The sequence below is a fragment of the Rhinichthys klamathensis genome, unplaced genomic scaffold, assembly GCF_029890125.1.
Source record: "Rhinichthys klamathensis goyatoka isolate OS25496 unplaced genomic scaffold, OSU_Roscu_1.1 h1tg000631l_1, whole genome shotgun sequence".
Classification (NCBI taxonomy): domain Eukaryota; kingdom Metazoa; phylum Chordata; class Actinopteri; order Cypriniformes; family Leuciscidae; genus Rhinichthys; species Rhinichthys klamathensis.
Genome location: NW_026607078.1, coordinates 702,261 through 714,644, shown reverse-complemented (window position 1 = coordinate 714,644; position 12,384 = coordinate 702,261). Strand labels below are relative to the sequence as shown.

The window sequence follows — 12,384 nt, the reverse complement described above, 5'->3', positions numbered from 1 at the left end:
ACTACATTAATTAACATTAACTAAGAATGAACAATATTTCTTCAGCATTTGTTAATCTTTGTTAATGTTAATTTCAACATTTACTAATACTTTATTAAAATCTTGTTAACATTAGTTAATGCACTGTGAACTAACATGAACAATCAATGAACAGCTGGATTTGTATTAACTAACGTTAACAAAGATTAACAAACACAGTCACAAATGTATTGCTCATGGACAGCTCATGTTAGTTAATACATTAACTAATGTTTAACCCTTTCACGCATAGTGGTCACTACAGTGGAAAGCTATATTTAAAAAGCATTTTCTTGAATTTGCAAGGGTTTTGATGGCAAAGTTGCACATCAATCTCTTCAGTGGACCCTGGTGCATCATCCTATACATTGCAACCAAGTTGTAAGCCATTGTGTTTTGATTTTTCCCCCCTCCAAACCAAGATGGCCAATGGTCAGTCAGAAATGCCAAGTTTCTCCGGAATATCCACCCATTCCTTCTATCCTAAGAGACTCTTGTAGATAAAACAAAAATATTGCAGCATCAAGCAATATCTAATGAGTCATATCACAGTAAAATTGTCCAAGTTTTGATTTTAGATTGGGAGAAAAATCAGATTTATCATCTGTCCACTATAGTGGACCTCATGCATCAATGGCTATATTTCAGCTACAATTCATACTTATACCGTGAATATTGTTTTTGGAAATACTTAATCTGCAGTAACTTTTTTTGACTGTAAATAAATGTATTTGTATTATTCCAATTGGTCCAATTTACTACAGAAAAGTAAATACACTTAAAGTTATGCTTTACTACAATTTAATTACAACTAAAATATACTTAATACAAATTAGTTGTTTCAAAATAGCACACTTCAAGTTAACTAATCACTAACACACTTGAAGTATACTGATAATCAGTCTGGCTGCAAGCATACTTAGTATATTTTTTTTTCACCAGGGAAGGCGTTAGAGATAGTTCGCTGTCAGTGATTTGCAGCTGGAGGACTGTAAGTCTTTGCTCATGCTCAGACAGGGGATGGTCTTGCAGAGGGTTAACTCATGATTATGCACAGTCCAGTGTGAATACAGTGCATGACCTTGAGCTAATATTTATTCTGAATCCTCTCAGCTGAGGCTGGCCATCCGCTCTACTTAACCATGCCCACTGCCCCCGTGTGTGTGTGTGTGTGTGTGAGACAGAGAGAGAGAGAGAGAGAGAGAGAGAGAGAGAGAGAGAGAGAGAGAGAGAGAGAGAGAGAGATGAAGAGATTGAATAGGGTGAAGCTTTAGGGAAGGGGAATTGACCTGTGTCCTATACTGTTAAAACATGAAAATGCAAAGGTGCAGATTCGTGCAGGTATGAATGAAACCATTTTTTTCCAGATGGGCATTCTAACAGCCTGTGAACTGCAAAGGCACTTCATCAATATTATAGTGTGAAACCGGAGACTACAGTCAGAACAGGTCTTTGAGCTGCAAAATTATATTAGGGCTGTCAATCAATTAAATTTTTTAACCAAATTAATACATGATTAATTTGATTAAATTCTCTCATATGTGCTGAGAAAATGCAGGTATATCAAAGACATTATTGTTGCAGGTGAATAAACCATTCAATAGTGCATGTGTCTGAGCAACAACACAGTAGTGGCATTCCTGAATGACTCAGTATTTTGATCAAATCAATTGAGAGAATGATTCAAAGACTCACTTGTTTTGTTCATGAATGAATCAGGCTGAATTAAGAATTGCATGCTAGAATACTTCTCTTACTATTTCTACAATATAATTAAATAGCTTAAATAAATAGTAAGAAATAGTAGGCAATTTTGAATTCAGCCACAGTGTTTTTGAATAAATAAGTTGATTCAGTGATTCACTCAGTCAATTACTTCACTTGAACCAATCAATGTTTATAGAACGAATCGCTTGAGTGATTGATTCAATTACTTTATCATAAAGGTTTTGTTCCTAAATGGCTCAGTGTTTTTGAACAAATTGTTTGCATGAATGATTCAATTCATAAAGACAGTCATTTGTCTTTGCAGAAAGATTCACTGAAAAATTGTCACCACATATTTATTTATTCATTCAGAGTTAAGATTAGGGTAATATTTTAAATAAATAAAAAGGAAATTTGAATATATTTTCTATATAAATGTTACAAATTTGATATTTATATTTAAATCTAGATGCCAAAGCTATGTAATCATGGAATTTGCTCATTTCATGTTCTTCATAAACAACATATGAAGATGATGCATTGCCTCCCTTCTCCCTCAAGAGACGTTAGATGTATATTCCAGACCACAGCAAATTGTGATCCCTGTTCCCGGCAAACCCCTTGAAGAGTTACTTCAAAGGGTTTTCTCCTTTATAAGGAATACGGCATAGAGATGACCACTTTCAAAAGGACTGCACCCTAATGGTTAATAAACACGCTTAACATTTCTCCAGAGAGACTAACGCTTGCTATTTTTTTAACTGCATGGCACTTTTTATGCTAAAAAGCACCAAGGTAGTATTTTTGTAGTTTTATTCATACAGCCTACTCAAAGTCATGCTCAGAACAATTAAAAAGAAGCACTGTCTTTTGCTATTTAGGTTTTGGCACAGGGTTGCTCGTCTTGGCACTGTCAGACAGTGGCATAGAAGTGAGCAAACTGCCCTTTAAATGCGCAAAAGAGATTTGCATCAACATTGGTGCCCTTTTCCTGCCTACATGCTCCCCTGTTGAAAATATTAAAGTAAATAAAGCTAAAATATATGGTGTCAGCCTCAAAGCCAACCCATTAAAGTTAAACACTATTCATAAAAACAACCACGCTCTCTTTCTTCATATTTCAGCTGATTATGCTAATAACCACTGGTATTTGCATAAACTTGTGCCAAATAAAGATGGTTTTGATTTTGATCATAAATGATGCATGAAGGAGGCTGAACAACAGCAGAAAATTGGAAAAATACTTGCTGATGATGTAAAGCAACTACTCATGTGACCGTCAAACGTGGGCATTCGAGTGATGGACGTTGTCGGGTGTTTGGCCAAGCTGAGTCAGATGGCATTACATCAGTTTCGACTCAGCCTGACAAAAACAACAGACAAAAACAACACCTCCATTCTCAGACTCTCAGCACCAGCAACTAATCTCAGCACCCCTACTAACTTGCTAGGGGCATTAGTGTAAGAGTGTGGGTGAAACCAGGCTACGGTGTGACTCCACTGACCTGTACCCGCGGCTCAACTCAACTTGTGAAATCAACTGCAAGACACCATTCTCACCTAGCAGTGCTTACACGACTGTTTCAAATCAGATTGAGCAGAACCGAATAATAGAAGAAACGAACCTTCTTGTCCTGGAGTTCACAGCGCTGCACTTCAGGAGTCTGGCACTTTGGTGTTACTGTGTCAGACTACGCCAAGGTAAACAGCTTTAATAATGCGGTCAGTGCGCCTGGGCAGGCAGGGCTGATGTTAATTATGTGTCAGTGGATAGATAAGAGCCCCACGGTCGTGGACTCTCAGCTGGGCCCCCGGACTGCAGGTGCGGAGCCGCCTGGCAGAGGAGATCCAGTGAGGGATGCAAGGTTGGTTCTAGCTGGGGGCCAGACAGATGGAAGGTCAGTCTGGGTGAGAAGACACAGTCACGCCTGCTCTTAGTCATTCAGCAGGGCCAAGAGTGGAGAGTTAACCAAGCAAGGTCATCCCGAATTGGAATTCTCCCACACTGCACCTGCAAGAGACACCTGTCACCTCGCCAGATCAGAAATAACATAGATGTGTGATAGATTGTCTGGTCCTGTCATTTGCTCTGGTTTGCAAGATATGCCTTCAAGCCGTTAAGTGGAAGTAGTTATGAAGCTGCTTTAGCAGATCTTTCAATATTGACATGATTTCTGGCAGCCTTTTTCTTCTTGGGCAGCGATAGTTGTGACGTTTCATGTAGTCAGATTACATTTTGAAATGTGATTATACTTAATTTTACACAATATCCATGTTATTTAAATTCGTTCTATTTAAATGCACATTTAAATTTTTCGGTCATACATATATGTACATATATATATATATATATATATAAATTGTATATACATACATACATACATACACACACACTTTTTTTAGATTACCTATGCTAAATTAACATGTTAAATTGACATTATCATTGTTTAATAATTTTGAATATTATTAAAATATGGGAAAAATATTATGTTTAGGATCAACAAACAGCATTGTGAAACATTGACTTATTTCTTTAGATGATCTATAACTATAATATATATATATATATATATATATATATATATATATATATATATATATATATATATATATATACAGTATATATAATTTTTATTTTTATTAACATAGTTCTTGTTTATTGATTAATTGAATTAATTATACATAATAATAATAATAATAATAATACATTTCAATAAACTATATATATATATATTTATTATATATTTTATTTTATTATATAAAAATCATATATATATATATATATATATATATACACATTTGTTTAATTTACATATAAAATTGATCAACGTGGCTAGTGAGTCATGTGAGGCTGGGTTCCTCTGAGGAGAAGCGTGTGAGCTTCATCTTCCTCACTCAGACGTGAAGGAGCCGAGGATTCTCTCCCATCAGCCTTAAAGCCTTTGATAAGATTCCCTGGTCACAAAGGGGGATTGAAACTCATAACACGCTGAGATCTGTGTGTATCGGAGTGTGTTTCTATAATGGTTATGTGTGTAGATGGCCTCTCGGTATCCAGGGCACTGCATTGCTGTTTAGAGCAGTCAAAACCCATTTCACATGATGACTGAAGTGCCATTTTCTCAAACACTGTTTCTCCCAACTCACGGGGCGCTAAATAAATCTGCCCAGGAAAACACATTCATTAGGTTAATGCACAGATGCGAGATACATTTTTTTCCCTACTCCCAATGTTTTATGATTTATTGTGCTGCAGGAATGTGAAATTGAGTATACCCGAATAAGTTATTTAAGTGATTTAGAGGTTGACACTGAATATTTTTTCCCACAGTTCATGATTTATGGTTATTGCAAAAATATGAAATTGACTATATGAGTATAAGAACATTACTTTATAATATAAGTAATTTAGTTGATTTAGAGGTCTAATGATAATGCCCATGTATACAAAGGAAGCTGAGAATATGTCCTTGAAACAGGATGTCTGGCAGGAATTGACATGGCTAATTTGAATGCATATTATGGTCAACTGTGTATCAGTGCATAAATTAGACCTTTCGGATGCGGTTTCATGTATAATTCAGTTGCTTTTTAAAATGTCTTGTTTTTGAATTAACAGCCTCTCTGATAAATCCTTTATTAAGGTGTCAGCCCACTTCATCTGTGTAGATATTATACCTCATTTAGTTCCAATATTCAAATCACAGTAGGGCCAATAATGGTGCGACTGTTTAAATTCATGGCCGTTTTTTCACTAATGTGGTCAGGCATCTGCTTGGAAGTGTGTGTGTGGTTGTGGATCACGCTGTGTGTGTGTCCTTGAGTCTGTTTGAGTGTTTGTTTTGAGCCATGTCACTACGTCTGTGTTATTGAATGTGTAAATCACAAGGAGTGTTGGCTGAGGTCACTTCGATCAGGTCAATGCCAGGGACAAAAGGACACGCTCCTCTCGTTCTCCGTGACTACACAGAGGGGTTTCTCCGTGTCTTTCATCATCCCGCCATCTCCAGCCTTAACGATAGCGGCAGCTTCATTAAGGGCCTCGTTAAGTCTTGTCGTTAAGGCCTGTCGTTAAGGCGGGTCATTAAGGCCCTTCGTTAAGAACCCCGGGCTTGGAACGGCAAACTGCTGGCAGGCTTGACTGACCAAGAGCTCAAGGCGGAATTAATGGATGGAAATCAGGAATTCCAAAGCAATAACACAGCAACAGCTTCATAGCTGCCCGCTCTCCCTAGCAACGACACCAGACACCTGGACTGGCTGCCACGTATATCCCTCCACTGGTTACCAACTGAAGCTGAGGTACTAACACCTGGTATTAACATCCGTTTCAGTGAACCAATAACAAGAGATCAGGACTAAAAAACAAGTGTGGGGTCCAAAACGTTTTGCGGCTTAGAAAGAAAATAACACTTGCATCAAAAACATCCATTCCGTGCAAATGTACCAGCCTCATCTCATAAATTTGATTTTAACACTTATATATGTATATTATAAATGTATATTTTTGTATATTTGGATATATTCTGGAAAGTGTAATATGGACATACAGCAACTTAAATACAAAAAAAGAGAATATTTTTCGATATAATATTACAATTATCTATTATATTTGTACAGTTACATTTTACTATTATATAAATATTTTCCAGTCTTTAATCCGACCTCTTTCCTAAACGTACTGTAACTATTTCTCAACCATATAAAACACATACTGTAATAGGCTGAAAATTCAGCTTTGAAGTCACAGGAATAGATGACACATTTTTTTTTTTTTTTTTATTAAACAAAACCAATTTTTTAAACTGTAATAACATTTTACAATATTACTGTTTTACAGTTTTTTTTTAATCAAATGAATGCAGTATTGGTTGCACATAAGTCACTTCTTGTCAAAAATATTTGTAAAAAATCTTACAGACTTCTAACTTTTGACCAGTAGTGTATATTATATAGATATTTTTTTCAGATCCAAACCCAGTGATTTGTAAACGTTTGTACTTCTCTAAAGTTGTTTGTATACGTTATGCTTCTGTGTCTTTGCTAACATACAAAAATGTATGTGTGCCAGAACCACTTTACCTACAAATATGTATGATTACTAATGAGATAACGTTGCATATACATGCACAAGACTGCTTGGAATATCTTTGATTTGCATGGCATCAGCATTAATTGACACAGATTATGTAAAGTGCTTTCAAAAATGACTTTGAACAGGAGCTAAAATAACATGAGTTTTCAATTCAAAACATCATGTTTAATTTTTATGCAGTAATCAATAATGTGCTGACTCATTGTACCTTTTTTTACACCTGCAAACTTATAGTATCACTCTGATGTGGTAAGTAATATATGTAGTCTTGAGACCCTCCCCTAAAAATTTGATCAAACAAAAGTGGTCACACAAGACTCATTTGAGATGAATACTAGCAGGTCTAAACAGTATCACCCAAAATGGATTTAATACCAGGTGTTCATGGTAATTAAAAGGGTGCTTTTTGAAAAGAGTTAGGATGCAACTCCTGCGCCCTGGTCAAATTGGCCTCTCTCCATCATGGCTTCCTAATCATCCACATATAATTGGCTACTTCACACTGTCTCCTCTCCACTGATAACTGGTGTAGCATCATCCAGGTGGATGCTGATTGTGGAGACCCCTCCACCCATGCTATAAAATGCTTTGAGCAGTAGTATTTGGAAAGTACATAAAAAAGGGTTATATAAACGTTATTTATTTATTTATTTATTTATTTATTGTGATTGGCCTGTGGAAAATATAATTAATATTTACTTATTATTGTAATAAACATCAACATTTATTAATAAAATAATGTATTATTTTTATTATACAGTTGTAATCGAAATTATTCAACTTGCAAATCAGGTTTATTGGCAAAATCTACAGACTTTCAGCTGTTTGCAATGAACAAATCAAACAAAAGTAATTGAAATAGTTCAACACAACAAATGTTTCAAGTGTTTTCCCCAAATTCAACTGAAAATGCAACTTTTAATGACTTCTGCAGTCTCAAAATTATTCAACCCCTTCATGGCAAGCATCTTTAGTACAGTACTTAGAACACCCTTTTGCTGTTATGACCTGCTGCAAACGAGATGTATAACAAGACACCAGCTTCTGGCAGCGTTTCTGAGGAATCTTAGCCATGAGAAATGGCCTCCAGTTCAGTAATATTCTTGGGTTTGCGTGCTGCAACCGCCTTCTTCAAATCTCACCAGAGATTTTCTATAGGGGTTCAAGTCAGGTGACTGATGGCCACTGTAGAATCTTCCAGGACTTCTTCTGCAACCAAGCCTTGGTGGAATTTGAGGTATGCTTGGGATCATTGTCCTGTTGAAAGTTTCAATGACGCCCAAGCTTCAGCTTCCTCACTGACGGCATGACGTTTTCTCCTAGGATTTCCTGATACTTCAATGAATCCATCTTGCCTTCCACACGCTGCAGGTTCCCAGTGCCAGAGGATGCAAAGCAGCCCCAGAGCACCACCGAGCCCCACAACCATGCTGAACTCTATAGACATAGTGTTCTTTTCAGCATATGCTTCATTCTTCTTCCTCCAGACATACCGCTGATTAATAGGGCCAAAAAGTTCTAGTTTTGTTTCATCGCTCCACACAACAGAATACCAAAACTTCTGTGGATTTTTATGGTAAATGGTAAATGGACTGCATTTATATAGCGCTTTCACTGACCCAATGGCCACCAAAGCGCTTTACAATTTGCCTCACATTCACCCATTCACTCTCTCATTCATACACCGACGGGCGACGGCAGCCATGCAAGGCGCCATCCAGCTCGTCGGGAGCAGCTGGGGTTAGGTGTCTTGCTCATGGACACCTCGACACTTGGTCAGGTGGAACCGAGGATTGAACCACCAACCTTCCGGTTTGTAGACAACCCACATGAACCACTGAGCCACTGCCGCCCAGTATGCCGCCCATTTGCTTATGATTTTGAGCAAATTGGAGCTGACTTTTCTTGGGCTTTTAGGTCAGTAGTGTACGTCTTGGAGTTCTGGCATGAAAACCATGTGATTTTAGATTCAAGTCTTGCTGCAGGACTTTTGCAGTCACTCGAGTCGGTGAGAGCTTCCTTTTTCTGCCCTATCCAGGTAGTGTAACCACTGCTCCTCTAACTTTGAACTTGCAAACTACCGTATGCTTCCAGTGGTGTCTCAAGGAACATTTAGTGCCTTCACTATCTATTTGTATCCTGGTCGTTGTTTGTGAAGGGCGATGATATCTTCTCTTAACTTTTTGGACCATTCTTTTGACATATTTCTAACATTCACTCAAATGTGACACTCAACAAACCTAGCCAGTTCAGATATTTCATGTGTTCTAGTTCAAGCACACCTGGTGCAACTAATGAAGCCCTTCATAAGTTGCATCAGGTGTGCTTGAGACAACACCTGTTTTGCATATTTGTGCTATTGTGAGAGATTCAATTCAGGGGGTTGAATAATTTTGAGACTGCAGAAGTCATTAAAAGTTGCATTTTCAGTTGAATTTGGGGAAACTACTCGAAACATTTACTTTTGATTAATTAGTTCATTGCAAACAGCTGAAAGTCTGTACGTTTTGCCAATAACCTGATTTGTAATGGGGGTTGAATAATTTCGATTACAACTGTACATGCTGGATGATGTTAGGCTACAGTGGTCTGTTAGTCCAACTTTGCAGACTAGTACAATTTTATTCAGTCTAAAACTTTTACATGACATTTTAAAAAGAAAAATGACTGCTTTAGACTGATTGAAGTTGAACTTTTAAACTACATCTGAACATACTGAGGAATGCTTCCTGATACAGCTAGCTGAGTTGGAACCCTTACTACCAACCAACAGTACAAAGACCTGGAGACCTCAATGTGAACACCCCTCGACATGGAAAAAATGGTTTTATCGCTTGTCAACTTGTTGCATTACGCCTGGATATTGTACACAAAAATGTGTGTATCACTGAGCAGAATGTTTTTCTTAGAGTTTTCCTCATCACTGCCCACAGAGTTTCAGGGCATTCTTTGGGGATTTAACATCTACGCAACCACATGTTTAGTCTCAAAATTCAATCTGCAAAAACGATGAATATTCTGATTTAAAAAAAATCTCCATTTTGATTCCATTGAGGGAACATACTCAGCTCTTTCCACACTCGAATGCCTCCAAACATAGGACACGCTCCCATTTGTCTTCCGAACTTGCTGTGTGGCACTTTTTGTAGAAGTTGTGCAACTTGTGCTGTTATGGGGTCTTTTTAAGCAGCCGTATTCTGTCCACGTAGAAGCAATAATGAGGATGAATGCTGATGCGTTCCCCACACTCTTCTTTCTGAGCGTCACACGCTCCCTTTGCAGCCCAGGCTTTGCTCACTGCATGAAGCCTTAGCCGTAGACTGCTGCTGATCCGGTAACCAGACTCCGCCCGCAATCAATGCCTCGAGTACGAGTGCTTCACGCAAGGCTGTGTGATCATTACCGCCCATCTGTACTGTCTGCGGATGAGCCCCCAATGTCTTCGCCCATCACAGTGGCGTCAATATTTCAAGATTAATCATCTATTTGACTGTTTTTGCTTGATGCAAATGTCTGTTTTTATAGTCTGTACTGTTTTGACCTCCAGTATACTATTTGTTCTTCTGAACACTTCAGTCTCTTGTAATCTTTCTGTCTCATCCTTTCCCTCTCTTTTTCTTCTCATCAGCTTCACACTGACATGGACAGAGGTGATGGACGCACTAAGTACGTGCTGCGGGGTGAGGGGGCGGGGTCAGTGTTCGTGATTGACGACAAGACAGGCAACATCCACGTAACCAAGCCCTTGGATCGGGAGGAGAAGGACGAATACCGTCTGATTGCCACGGCAACAGACAGTCAGACAGAGCGTGCCCTGGAGCCCTCCTCCCAGTTCATCATTAGAGTGCAAGATATCAACGACAACCCACCTGTCTTCGAGGACGGACCCTACAGCGCCACAGTACCCGAGATGGCGAACATAGGTAGCGGAAGACAGCACATGCTCATCCCTGCTATGTTTTTTTCTCTGTGAATGTCAATGATTTTTGAATAATGCAGGATTCACGCTGTCCCAAAAATCATCCGATGAAAAGCTGAGGAAACGCTCTCTATAATTTGCGCCGTTTAAATGTTAATGACGCTCATTTGGTGAAATAACCTCTCGCGTTTATCGATTTTACGTCCGTTTGAGTCAGGCTCAAAATATTACCCCTCGACAGTCGTGGTGGTTTTGTTTTGCCTGAAATGGGTTTAATTAATTTCAAAGCATCCCATCCGCAAACAAGAAATATTCTGCGCTGCATCTGAATGCTTGAACCCTTGCTGGGGTAAACGAAACCCGAGCACCATTCAAATCTATATTCTAGCAGTGTGAATGCGTTATCAGTCTAAATTGTGCCTTGTTTCTTCAGTTCCGCTCAAATTGAATATGAATAGATTTCTCTGAGCCCGTACAGGTTGCGTCAACCCGGCAGTCATGTCTGTTTTTTGATCTGCCTATCTGATTGTTCGTTTACAGTGACAATCTCCCTTTGCTTTCTTTCTCCTACCTTATTCCATTTGCGGCTTCTTAACTACCTGTGAAAGATCTGTAATCAGACGGCTGCCTCCCCTCAACCCACAAGCTCTCTTGGTGACACTGTCAGGCCTTTGATGTCTGAAAACAGCAACAGCTGCTCCCACAAATCCCTTCGTCCCTCTGAGCTTGTCAGCCGTTGCCCCATGGGAAACGTAGTTCCCTTTCCATTGTACATATATATGTTCTTTTCAAACCACTTCGGTCCTTCGCATGAAGCTCTTTGATTTATTTGGTTGGAAAAAAGTCCATATCTGTCAGGAACGCAGGAGAGATTCGAGACGTGAGGAAGTTATGGGAACGGGAGGGTGGCCGCAGAAACAGGCATAGAGATTGAGAGAGGAAGCAAATGGGGAATTGGAGAAGGAGATGAAGAGAAATGAAGTGAGACAGTCAAAGGCGCCAATGAAAGAAGGTGTGCGGCTGGGGAGAAGAGAAAGTGAATACTGTATCCGTCACACTGCAGTAGGGGGAGAGAGGAGAGAGGAGAGAGGAGAGAGGGAGAGAATCTGTCAGTCTTTATACGGCTCTCATTTAATGTGCTTGTCCTGTTATGACCTGTGTTCATATGTGCTGTATTGATCATATCTTATTGTCTTTCTCCCTGAAACTATTCCTCAGGGACCTCCATTATCCAGGTGACGGCTTCAGATGCAGACGATCCAACATATGGGAACAGCGCACGGCTGGTGTACACGCTAGTTCAGGGGCAGCCGCACTTCTCAATGGACCCTCAGACAGGTGGGTTTTCCCCCCAGGAACTGATTTTTGTTATATCATGCCCTTTAACAAAGTCTTGATTTTGTTTTTGCGGTGTACTAGAAAATGCTTTCATGATTGATTGTTCAAAAAACACATTATTTTTCACATATTTTACATTATTACAGCACATCACTCCCCAGTCTGGCTTGAACGAACGTTTAGTTCCTGTTTTGATGAAGCCCCTCATTCCGAAATACGAACTATGCTGTGATTGGTTATCTGGCCCAGTGTGTCGTGATTGGCACCAGTTAGCGCGTGTTTGGGAAATATCACACCTCTTACCATA

The 12,384-nt window shown here is 39.0% G+C and overlaps 1 protein-coding gene across 2 annotated transcripts in view; it reads left to right on the top strand.

Moving 5' to 3' along the window:
* The window catches only part of LOC130076190 (desmocollin-1), a 163,218-nt gene that overhangs the window by 81,649 nt on the left and 69,185 nt on the right, over nt 1-12,384 (top strand). For both annotated transcript variants that reach the window (XM_056241169.1, XM_056241170.1), the window contains exons 3-4: nt 10,449-10,743; nt 11,958-12,077. In XM_056241169.1, the coding sequence (XP_056097144.1) occupies nt 10,449-10,743; nt 11,958-12,077 (415 nt within the window). The remainder of the gene's footprint in view (nt 1-10,448; nt 10,744-11,957; nt 12,078-12,384) is intronic.